Below are 18134 nucleotides of genomic sequence, written 5' to 3' on the forward strand. Positions count from 1 at the left end.
TATTTTAAAATATCTAAAATGCATAATTTATTGTCAGCTGAGTTAATAAATTAACCATCAGTTACACATTGATATTTTTTTTAAAGGGTTTATTTATTTTTTTTAACTAGATTTTGTTTAAAGAAAGTGTGAGTTGTTTGTGTTGTGGGCTATTGCTAGGGTGTTGCTATGTGGTTGCTAAGGTGTTCTGAGTGTTTTGTGGCATTAGCATTACTTAGTAGGCTAATTAGTGTTACTATGCAGTTGCTGAGGTGTTGGTGGTTGCTTATCCAAGTCAAAAGAGTCTCTATGCAAGTCTCTGTGTAATTGTGTCTAGATATCGCTCTGATCCCTATTTCAAAGTAAATAGGTACAATAATTCATATGCTTGTGAATATCGTACGCCTAATTGCTGGGAAAATTAATAACTCATCTCTCCTCAACAAGCTACAATTTTTAAGGTATTATGCATGTGCATATGTGGCAAGGTAACACACTCACATGTACGGAGTCACTAAAGGGGCATTGAGGTGGAAAAAAATATGGGATGGGAGGAAAAAATATTTTTCAAAGCTTTGTTCGCTATCAAAACTTTTGCGTTCTCTCACAAAGAATATTTTCTAGTTGGACTATTAACAGGAAGTGTTTGTCCGAACTCTCAAGTTTTGCGACAGAATGCAAAAGTTTTGCGAGAGAACACGTTTCATGGGGGAACACATAAGCTTTGAAAATTTTTTTTTTCCTCCCATCCCATATTTTTTCCACCACCATGTGACGTATGAGCAATAGAGTGATGATATTTTATAAAACAGCCATTAGCTGTGGATCAAACCGAAGGAATGCACAAGTAGAACCAACTATAGTATAAACATTTAATAGACAAATATAAAATAAAATAAAAACAGTAAGATGCTTTACACAAGAACTTTTGCAACGACCATAGCAACAGAAGTGCTTCATTAATACTATTAAAGGGATAGTTCACCCAAAAATGAAAATTCTGTTATCATTTACTCACCCTCAGGTTGTTCCAACCTTGTATGAGTTTCTTTCTTCTGATATTTTGAAGAATGTTGGTAATCAAATAGTTTCTGGTCCCCATTGCATACTATTTTTTTTTTCCTACTATGGAAGTCAGTGGCTGCCGTCAACTGTCTGGTTACCGACATTCTTCAAAATATCATCAAACCTCAAACAGGTTTTGAATAACTTAAGAGTGAGTAAATGTTGACAGAATTTTCATTTTTGGGTGAACGATCCCTTTAACTGTTTAAAGCTTTATAGACCTGGCATGTCCTAAAAACAGTTTGATTGTGTATTGTTGTATCCAAGGTGAAATCATTTGTCTTTTTGGTGTCATTTACTGGAGTTTATGTGAGGTCACTATCAAAGTGGTTCCTCTTGGCTTTGCTCCCCTGCTTGCTTGATGGCTTCCTTCAGCAGAGAGGTGAGGGAGGTCAATCCGATAAGGTACCCGTCCTCCCTGTTCCCCTCCACCCATGGAACATCATGCTTCAGCTGGACATCCTCTGGGGTTGGGATGGTCTTTCCAAAATCTATCATCCATATGTTTGCTTTGCCGCTGCAGTCGTGGACGAAAAGTAAAGAGCTGCCTATGATCTGTGAGAAGTTGAGATGTTTATTCAGAGGCAGAGAGGAAACAAAATTACCATAAATTGTGTTTTGAGATGAAAAATAGAGCTGTTCAGTTGTGAGGTCATTCGTAGGCTGTGATCCGTCAAACAAATAAAACCCACATCCTTTGCCAAATATTTGGCCATTTTATTTGGACAACTATTTTCTTTTTTTAAATGCAGATTTAAATTTCATGCTTGAGGTATAATTGTGTCCAATTTATGTTGTAGAACAAAGCGTCGGTAGGTCTTATTTTACTCATGAATCGAAATTTGCCATTTTAAAACCAACAAGAAACTCAATGGCTTGAAATGCCAATTCTCTTCTGGTTTTTAAAGCTTCAAAGTGAACAGCTCTATAATGTAGTGTATAAGAAAACCGAGACAAGTTTAACGTTTTGCAATAACCTCGTGTTTGTAGAAAAAGGTTGACTCCTTTAGTGCTTCGCTCAGTGCATTTAATCTGGATTCATAGGCCTCCTGAGATACACAAAGTGACAAATGAAGAATATATATATATATATATATATATATATTTCAATTATATTGTCAAGTAGGCATATTTGGTGTAGAATAATAGAAAAAGTTATATGGGACAAAAACATACTAAAACTGTGCTTAAATTCAACATGAATCCCCGTTCACAACCCAATTTGAAATTGAAGTATTCAGAGTGAAACAAGATATGTGAACATAAAATGTAAGGTGGGATTAGTTTTTACCTATTAGGAACCAATAAGTGTTTAATTTATTGGTAAAATAAGAGGGCTTGCTGATGTCAGCCAGAAAAGAAAGTTGTTTCAGAAATGAAGCAAGTGAATGTGTGAGTTTTTATGTCCACTCACTAGAATGTGAACCTGGCTCCTGGTGAAGGATAGCAGGGTTTCTGTCACTTGAGCTTCTGTGTGTGTTTTGTAAAAGTCTCGTAACACTTTACCATTCCCAATCTAAAAAAAACAGTGAAAAACAGTCAAATATTTAAATAAATGACCATACATTGTCTCTCTTGTAACTCTTTTAGCCTCATGTTTCATACCACTATGCCTTCTATGCGGAAGCCCAGAGATGAGGTGGAACTGCTGTCATCCCTCCACTGCAGGTAACGCAGCTTTGTTACTCCTTTCTGTGCATGTTCTTCTGCAGTGGGAGCTTCTGGATCCACTTTCACCATCTTTTGATACATATCAGAGCGTACGCTGGCGTTGGTCCTGGCCTTAATGATCTCATCCTCTTGGTATGTCCTGCAAGTAATGCCAAAGATTCTAGATGGTACTGTATTATTGTTAAACTATAGTGTGATTATAAGGTCAATGAAGAGTAGAGTAGCAAACTAAAATGGTATTTTGGACTCATGGGTTATATTAAAAACTAGTGATTCACAAAATAAATTTTTACCAAAATGGATGTTTTCAAATAGCTGAAAATCAAAACCGATTATAAAGTTACATTTGGGTAATTGGGTAACTAAAGTTGGTATTCTGTTCAGGGTGTCGTGTTCTCAGGTAATACATTAAACCAGTCGTAGTACAGTTCTTTAACAAGACGCCTCTCGATATCTCAGCCTAAATGTTTTTACATATTGCTACTTTGGCATCCTTTTTGGTCCAAATGAAGCCTGTCCACACTTCTGACATGTTTACCTGTTGTAGCTTGTCTACGTTAAGTGTACATGGTCAAAGCAAATCATCAGAGAAGTGCTAATTAAATGTCACAGTTTCGCTCTATTTCAGCCATAACTGAAAAGATATACAGTACTGTGCAAAAGTCTTAGGCACGTTAGTATTTTAAACCCCTCCCCCCAAAATGTTATGTCTTTTGCTGTAGTGTGTCAGTAGGAAATCAGTTTACATTTCCAAACATTAATTTTGCCATTAATTGTAATAATCCAGTGAGATTTTTGTATGCACAAGGAATCTGACAACAGCCGCTATGATCCTCACTGAGATCTGATCTCACCATCGCCGAGTTTATCTGTGATTACATGAAGAAACTGAAAAACTGAGACAGACTAATTCTAGAAGAACTGTGGCAACGTCTCCAAAACATTTGAATAAACCTTCCTGCAAAGATACCTGAAAAACTATGAGCAAGTGTATCAGGACAAAAGCTGTTTTAAATGCAAAGGGTGCTCACACCAAATATTGATTTGATTTAGTTAATAGAAGTTAATTGATAAATAAAATCAATTTATGACATTATTTTTGGAAGCATCCTCACTTTACAGCATTTTTACAGTTATAGCAAGTGCCTATAACTTTTCATAGTACTGTATCTTTGCAGGAAGGTTTCTTCAAGCATCTTAGAGACGTTGCCACAGTTCTTCTGGATTTAGTCTGTCTCAGTTTTTCTGTTTCTTCATGTAATCACAGATAAACTCGATGATGGTGAGATCAGATCTCTGCGTGGGGCATTTACTGGCTGTTGTCAGATTCCTTGTGCATACAAAAATCTCACTGGATTATTACAATTAATGGCAAAATTAATGTTTGGAAATTATATATTTCCTACTGACACATACTGTCTTAACCATTTTTTGGGGGTGAAAATACTAACGTGTCTAAGACTTTTGCACAGTATTGTACATTTTTTTGCTGATCCAGTTGCTGAATAGTTTTAGTTGCTGAAATGTCAGTGCATCACTAATCAGAACTTTTGTGCAACATTGATTTTCAGTCTTGCAGGCAAATGTATCAGTATTTTATAAAACATACCCAAAAATAACATTATTTTAAAGTATTGTCACTTTGAGGTACTCAGCTGTACATTGTGGCTTAAGGTAACAAGACAAATTAATGTTAGTTCCCTTCCTACCGGACACCCATTTTGCAGTCCATGATGACAGGATGTTTGAGCCCACTAAGCAGGTCCTCTAGACGGATGTATCTCTCTCCGTCCTGACTGATGTGCCCAAAATAATGAGGCACGAACTGACAGAGTGCATCAGACATGAGGGCCTGCAGACAGACATCTTCCACCTTGCAAAACCTCTTCAGCACCTCCCCACCCTCACTCAGCCTTACATTACCTAGAGAAACCACACAAAACACATTTTGTCTAAACCCATTTTATTTAAAATGATGTTTTTTGATAGAAAATGGTGAAGGTATGGTGAGGGTCAAAATGCTGTGTCCTTTAGAAAAGCCTGAACGACGTACCTTGGTGACCCGCTAGCTGGATCCATGAGCTTTGTGTACGTTTGGACCACTGCATCATGGTCAAAAATGTTCTCCAAGATCGACACTGGGAAAAACGGGGTCATTTAGTGACAGTACCTTAAAAACAATTTTCTGTGTTTCATTTTCTAACATTGTTCATAAAATGGCATGCTGAAGGGTTTATTGTTATACCCTACTATTGGTGAAACAGTTCAAACCCAAAGATGTTACTTGCTACTTCATGCATTATGGAGTATATTGCGTGTTTTAGTATGACATTTAAAGAATTTGTTTTGGGAATATTGCAAATGTGACAGTAACCTGCTACTTTCTGTCTACACCACTATGCAAATAACTTATTCAAATACGCTGTGTTATGGTACATGCAAATTGTCTATCACATTTCAGTGCACCCAAAAAATAGAGTCCTTTTCAGTTGGTCCACAGTTCAGACTGAACCTGACACCAGTTTAACTGATCCTGAGAGATTCTGCAGAATCAAGATAAACTGTTTTGTGCTTTCTAAGCTTTCCCAGAATTCCACTCACCTTCTTCATCGTCTGCCTCCTGGCGGCCGTGTCCTCACTCTCGCTGAAGACTTCATCACTTTCTGCTGAGGAGTTGTTGAATGAAGAGGAGGACGATGAAGCAGAGGAGTGAAGGAGAACCCGAGAGAGAACCGAGTGGGGAACTAATTCTTCCTCGCCATCTCTCTTCATGCTTCCCTGCATATAATGATCTCCATCCCGTGACGACCCAAATGTTTGTGCGCTTCTGTGTTTTAAGCCCCAACTCTTCTTCCTGTGCACTCGTTTGTTGTTGAATTCTCCCTCGTTACTCTCATCGATACTCTCCAGACCTCCTCCCAGCCTTTCCCGCACCCTTTCCTTCAGAACCATCTCGCCTCTCCACAGGCTTTTCCTAGTTGCTGCATTCAGTGCCACGTTTGAACCCTCTTCAACTGGATTTTCACTAGCCATCACCCTCTCTTTCACTCTCTGCTCTTCCACGTCTTCGTCCTTGGTCATTTTTCCTGCAGGTTTTGGTGGGAGATCCACACATACGTATTCCAGAGGTTCTGGTTTCGCGTCCTCCGTTTCCTCATATGCATTTATCTGAGTTCCAGTTGGCTCTTCTAGCTTGGAAGAAAGGACGGCGTGAGCGACAGCCAGTTTAGGTCTGGCTCTGAAGACTGTGTTCTTGTTATATTGACTTTGATTGTTCAAGGATGGTGAGAAATCAAACATCTTGTCTTCTACGGCATCTCTCATGCTCTCGCCATCCCTTCCATTGCTTTTCTTTTCTGACAATGTGCTCATTCTTTCTGGCGTCGAATCCAAGTCTTTCATGAAGCCGCTAAGATGGAAATTCTCATCAGAAACGGACGAAACTCGTGTTTTGTTATTTTGAACTCTAGAGAAAGAGAATCTGGGGGGGATAAACAAAATCATTATTTGAGAAATCATAATAGAATACCTAAAGAAGACAGATGAATAGACAGATACAATATTCATCTTATCAATACTAGACCAAGCTTTATCTGCCCAGGAAATAGCCCACATATGCTAAGTGGCACAAAGTTCAAAACAATGACTTGTAGGGGAAAAAAGGCACCAACTCCCACGTACCCGATTTGCCAATCTTTCATCACTCCTGTGTGTTAAGTTGAATCACCCAGCAGTTCAGCATCAAAGACTAAATGCCAGTTCAAAGTCTTGCTGTCAGAGTTTTCCAGCAGTGATTTGCATAATGTGACATCACGGTTTTCCACAACCTTTCTGACAATGAGCTCTTTTGGAGGTTGTGCCGAGGGCTGACCCACACTTTTTAGTGTTGAGCAGTGACTGACTCTTGCAACCGTGTCATGGATGCATTTCCATTTGGCAGATGCTTTCTTGTTTTATCAGAATGCACATTTCCTGGGAATTGAATTGAAACCATAAACTTCAGATTCTATTACTTATTTTGTACATCTTGCTCCAAATTGTCATTTTGAGTTGTTTTGTAATTCTCATTAAATTCTCTATTATAATACAGTATGTTATTTTTATATGTAAAATCAGTGTAAATTAAAGACAGTATACCATGATGTACAAATACTTCAACATTTTATTTTATTTTTACATTAAATTTGAAGTATTTTTTTCACATTAAAATGTAATTTTTTTTTACATTAAAAGTCATAATTATAAATGTCACATTTCCACAAATAACCTTCAGTAAAGTCATATCCTCAGCACTTTCTGCTGTCACAACCAGTAGATATTCCTCTGGTTGTCTTTGTGTTTCCAAGAGAAATGCATGTAAATGAATGCAAATTAATAATGTCATTTTCCAGACATACGCCACAACCAGACGCCATTCTTCCCCCCTGGGCTATTTATTGACACAGTCTCACTGTTTTCAGTGCTGTAGGTGGTGGTGTTGTTGTTATTATATTATATTCCACAACAAAGGATACTTCTGGAACGGTTAGTTTGGATATAGGTTATGTCAATACTTGAGAAATAATAAATGGGGGTAATATAATTGTGCTTGTCTTGATTACTTTTGAAATAATGACAGGCATACAAGCGATTATTTCTGGCTAGCATAAAGTTCATATATTTTAAACGAGGAAATTGTTACCAAATGAAGTCAACTTGGTGGCCTTTGCTTTTCATAACCTTTACCCTCATTTAGAAGATGGCTCCATTCCTTCTCTAGAAGCTTGTACAGACGCCAACACGATCGTAATTTTTATCTATGGTGTCTGTTAATGCTTGAGAAGTTTGTATCATGCCCTGTGATAAATGCCTGTGCCTCAAAATCATTTCTCCATCCCCAGCCTCACAGATGGGTTCATCTTCAGCAAGTTCCCTGGAGTCTTCACTCTCCTCCACCCCCATGTCTGGAATGGATTCTTCCAACTCCACAGAATTGCACTCCATTGTGTCAACATTTTCCATAAAAATGGGGGAATCCAACAAGTCTGTTGTAGAGGCTGTTCACAGAATTAGATCCACGCACAGTCAAGAAAGGTTAGAAATGGCATGAATGAACCACATTTACCTGCTAGCCTTTCATATTTAGATGCTTTCTTTATTTGAATGTGCATTGATCTCATTTATTTTCATTTCACTCTAGAGTTATTTTAATCTATAGATGAACTATCCATTTAAATGACTTTATGTATATTATTTCAAGTATAAAATACATTTTTAAATTTTAGGATTTTACCCTTTTTTATTACAGCAGTTGCAATTGGTTTGAAACAGTACATGAGCTTCACCTGGTGCATTTCTTTCATCCTGGGGTTCAAACTGATCATCCAGGTCATCTTGATCATTAATTTCCTCTTGTTGCATATCAGTCTGAAGCAAAGAAAACATGGTGTGAAAAATGGATGGATGGATAGCCTGGATAAATAGATTGGAAGGATGGATGGATAGATAGATACAATAGAGAGCATGGGTGGATGAATGGACGAATGAATGGATAGCTTGGATGGGTGGATGAATGGATGGATGGACGAATGAATGGATGGCTTGGATGGGTGGATGAATGGATGGATGGACAAATGAATGGATAGCTTGGATGGATGGATGGACGGACGTACGAATGAATGGATAGCTTGGATGGATGGGTGGATGAATGGATGGATGGACGGACGAATGAATGGATAGCTTGGATGGATGGGTGGATGAATGGATGGATGGGTGGATGAATGGATGGATGGATGGATGGATGGATGGATGGATGGGTGGATGAATGGATGGATGGACGAATGAATGGATAGCTTGGATGGATGTACGAATGAATGATAGCTTGGATGAATGGATGGAAAGCTTGAATGGATGGATAGATAAGATAGAAAGCAAGCATGGATGGATGGATGGATAGCCTGGATAGATAGCTTGGATGGATGGATGGATGGATAGCCTGGATGATAAGATAGATAGACAGCCTGGGTAGATTGGATGGATGGATGGATGGATGGATGGATGTATAGATTGATAGATAGATATTTTAGAGCAGCGAACCTTTCCAGATATCCTGCGACTACCCAGATTAAACTGCAGGAAACTGAGAACGGTGATAAAACTGAGGAAAGTAAAGTTACTCATCACTCCGATCAGTGCTGTTGTCAGGGGGAAGTGATATAGCAGGTACCTGTGAAGATCAGAGAGACACGCCTGGATGAAGAATGTTAGGATTTTATTAAAGCAACTAAGTAAATATACAGGAATACACAAACCTGATGCCTGTAAAGTGAGCGAAGATGTAGAGATGCGCTCTGTAGATCTGAACATTCTGGGAAGGGATCTCAATGAAAGCTCCAACAATGGGTTTGTACTGAACAGAGAAAAGAGACAACTGTACTGAGTACTGGGTTTGTTCCACAGCTCGTATACTGTAGATTTATTTCCACTCTTAATATAATTTTTTTTTTTTTTTTACTTTGTGAAGAAAATGTGAAGTTCTTGTGTATATACTAAAATCTACGGCACAATGTGTTGTGGGTGGTTGCCAGTGCGTTGCTAGGGTGTTCTGGGTTGTTTTAGTAAGTTGCTATGCAGTTGCTAGGGTTTTCAGAATCATCACTCACAGAATTATCTTTGAATTCAGAGTACAGTTCCACTATGATTGACTGCTTCTGCTCAGACGCTCCTGTTAACAGCATGGGGGAGAAGACCACTGTGCCCAGAGCCTGAAGAAGAGAGGAGCGATAATGGAGCATCGCCTGAGAGAGAGAGAGAGAAAGAAAGATGAAACCACAGCTGGAGCATTGTGAAACAGGATCTTCCAAAAATGGGGTCAGAAAGCTCATGAAGCTCGTCTTGGAGAACCTATATTTTGCAACAGTTACTGTTGCAAAACAGTTAATGGGCCCCATTGACTTCCATAGTATTTTTTTTCCATACTATGGAAGTCAATGTTGTCTATCAACTGTTACCGACATTCTTCAAAATATCTTCTTTTGTGTTCAGCAGAAGAAAGAAATTCATACAGGTTTGGAACAACTTGAGGGTGAGTAAAAGATGGCAGAATTTATTTTTTTGGGTGAACTATACGTTTAATCTCTCTCTCTCTAATAACTGCAGTAGTCTGCTATCAATGGCTCATGTCTCCGTTACTAGCTCAAAAATGTTTTGGAATTAGCAACGGAGGCATGGGATAAGATGTATAAGAAATTAGTCAAACAAACAAGAGCATTTTAAGGACAAAAACCTGACAAATGTCTTGAAATATAACATATGAACAATGTCTTGAGGTGTGATAATCATAGTATAAACTGAATAATTGACTAAGGTCTGTTGAATTATTAGAAAATAATGCACACCCGCTTCACGTTGTGGCCGCATTAACACCACGTGTGTGCATTATTTTCAAATAATTCAATGGTCCGGACGGAGTCAATTTATTTGTTTGACAACTTTTATCATAAAAATACATTTTCATGTGTTTCACTGCCTCCTAGTTTGTGCACTTACAGAACGTGTTGATGTGTCAACAATCTGACCAGCTTTAGAATAAGGAGAGATTTTCACTAGGAACATTCCCAGCTCCTGATTGGCTGGAGACTCTGGCATTTCCAGTTCTAGTACGATCTGATAGGACTGGTCGTGCGTCATTACCTGTAGGCAGGAAAGAGAAAAGCAAAAAACAGCATGGATGTATATGAAATATTATACCACTCAAACTATATGGGAAATATGTCCACTGTGCACAGTATGCAAATATTCTGCATGCATGGAATCTTCCGATAACTGCACGATATGTGCCGTAAACAAACTGAGCCCACTGTAGAGCACTGTGACTGAATAAACCAAAAGTGATGTCTGCCATGAATTTGAGAATATTTATTTCTTAATGATTTGATCAAAAACCAAAAAAGTCATTTTTGCACAAAATTGGATTAAGATGCTAAAATAAAATATGTATTTATTTTTAACATAACTAAACACCACTGAGATAAACATGCAAAGAGGTCATGTGACGACAATGCAGCATGCTGGTGTTTGAAATACTTTGCACAGTTTCACATAATAAAGAATAGTATAGGCCTATTTCATTAGTTTGAAAGGATATTAAAAAGTTCAAATAAAAAACTTAAACAAGGATTATATCAAGGATGGTCACCTGATGCTTTCCATTTTTCAGTAAAGAGACATTAGCCACAGGGAAAGAACACATGGGGTGATGAGATGGACAATCAGTCCTGCTGATCAAAAACACATTTTACATGAACAAACATGATAGACATAAAAAAAACTACTACAGTCAACCCTCTGATGAATGTAGGCTGATTCTGTGACATTTAATATTTAATATCCCAATATTTAAGTATCAAGTTTACCTTAGAAAGCCTACTTTCTAAGTAGGCAAATTAGTCCAGTCATTTTATGAAAAAAGGTTGAACAAATTGCAACAGAAGCAAACTCACCGGATTTTGTATCCTCAATATGTCCTGAGTAAGGGGAAAAAAAGCCCCAAAGAATCCCATTAGGGGAAAGTTTCGAAAAAGACCCAAATATAGCCTATTCATACGTTTTTCTTACGTGAATAGGGTAAAATTTTTAACCTTTAGATATCACCATGAAAATTACTGAGTTGATTACTTACATCAAGACAAGCAAAAAATGTATTGGAAGTTTTTTGAAATTGTTTGTTAACATGGACAAACGGTGCATAATCTAATTACTTATGTGCTACTTGCATAAATACCACAACAGATCTAAACATTGGGTCTCGCCAGGAGAAAATGTCTTGTTGAATCTTATTGACATATAACAGTAAAATACTTAATGTTAAGGTCTGAATGGAACCCATTTAGGCTACCCATGAACATTAATACATAGAGGCAGGAAGAAGTACTTTAGAAACCAGTCTTTATTAATTTTTAAGAGATTGGGTTTGGGGCTGGGTCCGTGGGACTGTTTCTAATGGGATTCTTCGGGGCTTTTTTTTCCTTACTCAGGACATATTGAGGATACAAAATCAGTTGAGTTTGCTTCTGTTGCAATTTGTTCAAGGTTGACCCCCATTTTGGCTTAAAATGACTGGACTAAATTTCTAAGGCCTTTAAATTATCAACATGTCAAAACTTTAATGAAAAATGTAACTGAAAAAAGTACGCAATCTACTACATGCCTTCTGTCATCTGATTGATAGTTTATACTTTTTTAGCAAGTAAAAGGCCTTTTAGTGTCATTTTAAAAACGTTCCCCTTCAGCTCGCGATTCATTTTTTTTTTTTTTTGCTGTAGAATCTTTACTAATTTTAATAAAGTAAACATAAGAATAACTTTTATACCTTGGTCCGTGAGAAATATTTCAAGTTGTACATACAGTGAGGAAAATAAGTATTTGAACACCCTGCTATTTTGCAAGTTCTCCCACTTGGAAATCATGGAGGGGTCTGAAATTGCCATCGTAGGTGCATGTCCACTGTGAGAGACATAATCTAAAAAAAAAAAATCCAGAAATCACAATGTATGATTTTTTAACAATTTATTTGTATGATACAGCTGCAAATAAGTATTTGAACACCTGAGAAAATCAATGTTAATATTTGGTACAGTAGCCTTTGTTTGCAATTACAGAGGTCAAACGTTTCCTGTAGTTTTTCACCAGGTTTGCACACACTGCAGGAGGGATTTTGGCCCACTCCTCCACACAGATCTTCTCTAGATCAGTCAGGTTTCTGGGCTGTCGCTGAGAAACACGGAGTTTGAGCTCCCTCCAAAGATTCTCTATTGGGTTAAGGTCTGGAGACTGGCTAGGCCACGCCAGAACCTTGATATGCTTCTTACAGAGCCACTCCTTGGTTATCCTGGCTGTGTGCTTCGGGTCATTGTCATGTTGGAAGACCCAGCCTCGACCCATCTTCAATGCTCTAACTGAGGGAAGGAGGTTGTTCCCCAAAATCTCGCAATACATGGCCCCGGTCATCCTCTCCTTAATACAGTGCAGTCGCCCTGTCCCATGTGCAGAAAAACACCCCCAAAGCATGATGCTACCACCCCCATGCTTCACAGTAGGGATGGTGTTCTTGGGATGGTACTCATCATTCTTCTTCCTCCAAACACGTTTAGTGGAATTATGACCAAAAAAGTTCTATTTTGGTCTCATCTGACCACATGACTTTCTCCCATGGTCTCTCATCCAAATGGTCATTGGCAAACTTAAGACGGGCCTTGACATGTGCTGGTTTAAGCAGGGGAACCTTCCGTGCCATGCATGATTTCAAACCATGACGTCTTAGTGTATTACCAACAGTAACCTTGGAAACGGTGGTCCCAGCTCTTTTCAGGTCATTGACCAGCTCCTCCCGTGTAGTTCTGGGCTGATTTCTCACCTTTCTTAGGATCATTGAGACCCCACGAGGTGAGATCTTGCATGGAGCCCCAGTCCGAGGGAGATTGACAGTCATGTTTAGCTTCTTCCATTTTCTAATGATTGCTCCAACAGTGGACCTTTTTTCACCAAGCTGCTTGGCAATTTCCCCGTAGCCCTTTCCAGCCTTGTGGAGGTGTACAATTTTGTCTCTAGTGTCTTTGGACAGCTCTTTGGTCTTGGTCATGTTAGTAGTTGGATTTTTACTGATTGTATGGGGTGGACAGGTGTCTTTATGCAGCTAACGACCTCAAACAGGTGCATCTAATTTAGGATAATAAATGGAGTGGAGGTGGACATTTTAAAGGCAGACTAACAGGTCTTTGAGGGTCAGAATTCTAGCTGATAGACAGGTGTTCAAATACTTATTTGCAGCTGTATCATACAAATAAATAGTTTAAAAATCATATATTGTGATATTTTTTTTTTTAGATTATGTCTCTCACAGTGGACATGCACCTACGATGACAATTTCAGACCCCTCCATGATTTCCAAGTGGGAGAACTTGCAAAATAGCAGGGTGTTCAAATACTTATTTTCCTCACTGTAGTTTACTTAATCCTGTAAAAAAAATCCTGTTAAAATGTACATTATCAAATATGATACTTTTGAGGAACCTCTCAACCATCTTTCTATTGAATTGTGTTATGTTTTATAAACATAATACAATTCAACCCCAAAACACACACACACAATTTTTATTTTATTTTTTTGTGCAAGAAAAAAAGTTTTCTTTTAAGAAGATATCTACACTCTCAAAAATAAAGGTTCTTCAATTGGCATTAATGGTTCCATGAAGAACATTTAACATCCATGGAACCTTTCAATTGTACAAAAGGTTCTCTAGTGGAAAAAGTGTCTTTAGATTACGTTCTTCACACTAAGAAAAAAGTAGTTTAAAGAACTGTTCAGGTTCTTTGGGAAACCAAAAATGGTTCTTCTATGGCATTGCTGTAAAAAAAAACCTTTGGAACCTTCATTTATAAGAGTGTATCATAATTTAATAGGGTTTATGCTTTAAAAAAAATTATTGCATTTATACTTGTCTGAAAAACAAGACGAAAAAATTATTTAAGGTAGTGTATCTAACTGTAAACATCTCACCTGTAGGAGAAGTGGACAGGTGTGATGAAATTGGCTGTGGGCATAAATGAATAATAGAAACTGCCGTAGAGGAATAAAGCCACCCAGAACAACAGCAGAATCACACAGATCAGAACAGCTATTTCCAGAACCTTCTGTCTGACCCGCACCAGCAGCACTGACATCGTCTCCAGGATCCGGACCACCAGCCCGTTGATTTGAGGTCCCACATCTTGAACACCAGAATCCTCTGAACTGAACTCCTCCATACTGGGGTGCTTGTTTACTGAGATTTATTTCTTCCAGTGTTGTTGCGCTGCTATCTCAAAAATGTCTTTCCCAACAACTTCCTCTTCCCTTTCGGTTTCAGCTGTCTTTTCTCTGTTTTCGCTGCTTAATGTTTTACTATCCACGAAATAACACACCAGAACCTCCCTCATTACTCAGAAAAAAAGCTGCCCATTTCTCACCACCACCCCATGTTCTCATGTTCGAGTTCTTTTCCTCTGACCTTGAAGCTCTGACGTCTGACTTGGATTCACTTAAAATATTTTGAATCAATGAACAAGCTCTTTTTAATAAATGTTTCTGCTGTAATGGACTGTGACACCACGGTTCCTGGAAATAAAACGAACAGTCCGAAGAACAGCTGGAGTCCAGTGGGACGTCGCTGGGACTCATGACCAGCATGTGAGGCAAAGGACAAGGAGTGCTGTTGGGAAATACAAGGGGTATGAAATATCCAAGACAAATCCTTTTATCTATGAATATGTGTATCTTGATGATTTCAAACAGAATGCAGTACAATTGGTAACAGCAATTAAACCAAGCAAAAACAGTTGTCAGTTTGTGAGAATCATGTAACCGCTTTGCAAGGCTGGATATACAACCACAAATACATTGGATGCACACAAGACACATGCAGCTTCAAAAGCACAGTAGCTCAGGACAATGTGAGGAAACAAAAGGTTTCAATAAATGCACAAATTACAGACTATTAGCGGTCTGTTATCATGAGGTTGGAGCTTGAGCTTGTCACAGTTGACTATTGGATTCTAGGTTAACAAGTTTGGCACACAAAAGTAAAAACATAAATAAACAGGCTATCTTGTTTAAAACCCTACTTGCACTGTAAGTTTAGGGCTGTGTGTTTTTGTAATGTGTCTCTCCTTCCAATAGATGGCGTCAAACATCCTTTTAGTAAAATCTATTGTACGGTAATCCGGTTTCATTAAGAGATTATGGTGATATTTACTGAAATGTAAAGATTTTATCGTAAATTATTATTTAAATAAGTGTTTATTTTGGTATTATTAAAATAGCGTTGATAATAATTATAGCAAGTGCAATATATATTAGTGATGTTTTCTCTATTGAAGAAGAAACCCAAGCCACATTGAGACATAAAATGGGCTCTTCTGACTTGGGAATGGTAAATAATTACCTAGCAACAACCTTAGAAATCACAAAGCAATGCCTATAGCAACACTATAGCATTGTGCCTGTGAGTTTAGCATGTGCAAACACTTACATTTCCTTCAGAAAATATAAAAATCTAGTAGTTGATAGTATAGCATCAACACTGCTATCAAATGTCTGAATGGATTTATTCATATGCCATTTCTTTTATTCCTTTATTTTATCTCAAAAACAAGTATTTTTCTCTAAAATGAGCTCTACTTGAAAAGGTGCCACATTCGGATTGATTTTTCACGTGCCAGAGAAAGAGCAGGAGATGATAGGGATTCTGTGGATGATTTCAAATGACCTGCCAAAGAAAGACTGCTGGCCTACATACATATTTAAAAAAGGATCTTGCACATGAATCAAATTGTTCCACAAAGTGGAATAGTGCTTTTGTTCTGATGGATTGACAAAGGGAGATAAAGTGCAAATTTAAAGCATGACTCCTTTAATCGGAATTGAATTTGTAAAAATGAAAAAGGAAGCTGAACTGGACTGTAGAGGAGACTTCTTCATCCCCTCCTCCTCCTCCTTCCCTCATGCTATGACTCATTTGCAAATCATATACACCCCTACCTAGTGTGAATATTGCACAGCTGCACTGTGGCTGTTAATTCAGTTCAATGCAATTCAAGTTTATTTGTACAGCGCTTTTCACTATACATTTCTTTTCTTCAAAGCTTTACAGAAAATGCTTGTTTTAATGATACAATTTAGGAAGAATTCTGTTATCGGCCAGAGATGAGTGTATCAAAGTAATACAGCTATGATATATTACATGATGTTACGTGGTAGTTAACTTCATGTATTCAGTTAAGCCACAACCACAGCAATTACAACTTGTGCTGTAAGGATAATATTACAATATTAAGATAATATTTGCAAGTATTTTATTCCCCTTTGTGGCGTATATCCGAGTGAAACGTCTTCTGGAACAAGAAAAAAAGTAGGGCGGGACTTGGTGTTTGTGGTTTGCTATTGGTGGATCTCATGTGAGTGACAGGTTGCCCCGCCCTCACCTCAGTAAACACGTCATCAGAGAAGAGAAGAGATGTCGCTGCGAGAGAGAAGGGGAAGTTATTTCGATTAAAGATTACGAGGCACATGAATTCTAAAAAAATAATGATGTGCACGGATTAATCATTTATAATAAATATTGCAATGTTCCATCAAAAAATAGGAATTAGCTATTTTGATTTCATGGTGGCTTAAGGGTAGCAATGCATGTATCCTTTATGAAAAAGCCAGCCCCATCATACAGTGCAACAAGCTCAATGAAAAAAACTAAATGTCAGAATGAACATTACTTTTTTAATGGAAAATTGTAGTGTTTATAATAAATGATTTATCCATGCAAATCATAATGTGCCCTCTTAACTTGCTACTTTTTGTTTGTTCAAGAAGCCGTTTCACTTGAACATATAAGTAAAGACTACCGTGTTTCCTACTTTTAACATGTCTATAGTGCTGCATTATATTGTACAACATGTTAAAACCAAACTAATTTCAATAGAGTTTGGTCTTAGCATGTTGCTAACAACGCAGTACTCTAATAAGCAATTGCGTTGATTGAAAAAAAAGTTGATTGTCCTGTGCATTTGTAGAGCATTCAAAATCAGTCACTTTTCAATTAGGATGTTGCCGTATGCCTATATAAGCATTAGACAGCAAGGCAGCTGACTATGTTTTGGAACAGAGCCACAGTTCTGCTTCGGTTGCTGCAGTCACAGGTGAAGGGTAGTGGATGCAGGTGTTCTCTGCACATGTGGATCTGAACCTTTGATTGACAGGTGTCTGCACTGTTCTCGGTCTTAGCTAACTCTTTTGACCCAAAGCATGCCTTCTGATTGGTCTCACCCTTGACGCACTCAGATGTTACAAATAGCCATCTGTTAGCCATCCATTCATTTGAAAGTCATTAAAGTCCCCATGAAATCAAAATTGACAATTCAGTTTTTTTAATAGAATATTGCAGTGCTTATTATAAATGATTTATCCATGCACATTATTACTTTTTTTAAAATTCATATTCGTAATCTTTAATCAAAAACGTCACCCTCCCCTCCCCCTTGAAACGGCATCTGTTCTCTTCATGACGCGTGTCTCGGCGGAAGGTGGAACTAAATATCCTTCACAACAGACTGCAAACTGGCTTTCAGATCTGCCTTCTTTTAGTTAGCAATGCTAACTATGAATCCAATGATCCAATCAATTTCTGGAGGACGAAATCAAACTTTTTCTCCCTACATTTTTCTCATTCCAGAAGCCGTTTCCCTAAGATATATGCCACAAATAGAGAAGAAAAGACTATGGCAACTTCCGTTTCATGCCGACTTTAAAACAGCAGATGTGTTTTTACTTCTTTTCACCTGTAGAGGTCACTGTTACTCCCTCTATTTTCACTTTGAAATTTAAAAAACACAGCTAATGGCTTGACAAG

The 18134-nt window shown here is 37.9% G+C and overlaps 2 protein-coding genes across 4 annotated transcripts; both read right to left on the reverse strand.

Annotated features, from left to right (window-relative positions):
- Window positions 1-837: 837 nt before the first annotated feature.
- On the reverse strand, window positions 838-6533 carry LOC307171736 (uncharacterized protein). 2 transcript variants are annotated; one of them, XM_079893530.1, is made up of 8 exons: window positions 6397-6533; window positions 5317-6196; window positions 4769-4853; window positions 4425-4638; window positions 2650-2854; window positions 2459-2560; window positions 2022-2093; window positions 838-1599 (listed from the first exon to the last, which is right to left on the reverse strand). In XM_079893530.1, exons 1-8 carry the CDS (start codon window positions 6414-6416, stop codon window positions 1366-1368), a joined length of 1812 nt encoding a protein of 603 aa, XP_079749656.1. In that variant the 5' UTR covers window positions 6417-6533; the 3' UTR covers window positions 838-1365. The 2 variants fall into 2 exon arrangements, with proteins under 2 accessions (XP_079749656.1, XP_079749655.1); XM_079893529.1 differs by having other exon boundaries at window positions 5317-6433.
- Window positions 6534-6860: 327 nt separating this feature from the next.
- On the reverse strand, window positions 6861-14870 carry bscl2l (BSCL2 lipid droplet biogenesis associated, seipin, like). Of its 2 annotated transcripts, none has more exons than XM_079892987.1 (8): window positions 14252-14870; window positions 10892-10970; window positions 10243-10386; window positions 9357-9491; window positions 9006-9103; window positions 8791-8920; window positions 8040-8121; window positions 6861-7751 (listed from the first exon to the last, which is right to left on the reverse strand). In XM_079892987.1, exons 1-8 carry the CDS (start codon window positions 14497-14499, stop codon window positions 7471-7473), a joined length of 1197 nt encoding a protein of 398 aa, XP_079749113.1. In that variant the 5' UTR covers window positions 14500-14870; the 3' UTR covers window positions 6861-7470. The 2 variants fall into 2 exon arrangements, with proteins under 2 accessions (XP_079749113.1, XP_079749112.1); XM_079892986.1 differs by having other exon boundaries at window positions 10892-10973; window positions 14252-14645.
- Between the last annotated feature and the right edge of the window lie 3264 nt (window positions 14871-18134).

Source organism: Squalius cephalus (assembly GCF_949319135.1).
Source record: "Squalius cephalus genome assembly, chromosome: 14".
Lineage (NCBI taxonomy): Eukaryota > Metazoa > Chordata > Actinopteri > Cypriniformes > Leuciscidae > Squalius > Squalius cephalus.

Coding starts and splice junctions, on each gene's coding strand:
- LOC307171736 (XM_079893529.1), bottom strand. CDS start 6,330: ATGTGGGCTATTTCCTGGGCAGATAAAGCTTGGTCTAGTATTGATAAG. Junction 4,639..4,768: donor CCAGCTAGCGGGTCACCAAG/GTACGTCGTTCA, acceptor TGGTTTCTCTAG/GTAATGTAAGGCTGAGTGAG. Junction 2,561..2,649: donor TCCGCATAGAAGGCATAGTG/GTATGAAACATG, acceptor TGTTTTTTTTAG/ATTGGGAATGGTAAAGTGTT.
- bscl2l (XM_079892986.1), bottom strand. CDS start 14,499: ATGGAGGAGTTCAGTTCAGAGGATTCTGGTGTTCAAGATGTGGGACCT. Junction 9,104..9,356: donor CTGAATTCAAAGATAATTCT/GTGAGTGATGAT, acceptor TTCTCTGTTCAG/TACAAACCCATTGTTGGAGC. Junction 8,921..9,005: donor GCTCACTTTACAGGCATCAG/GTTTGTGTATTC, acceptor TGATCTTCACAG/GTACCTGCTATATCACTTCC.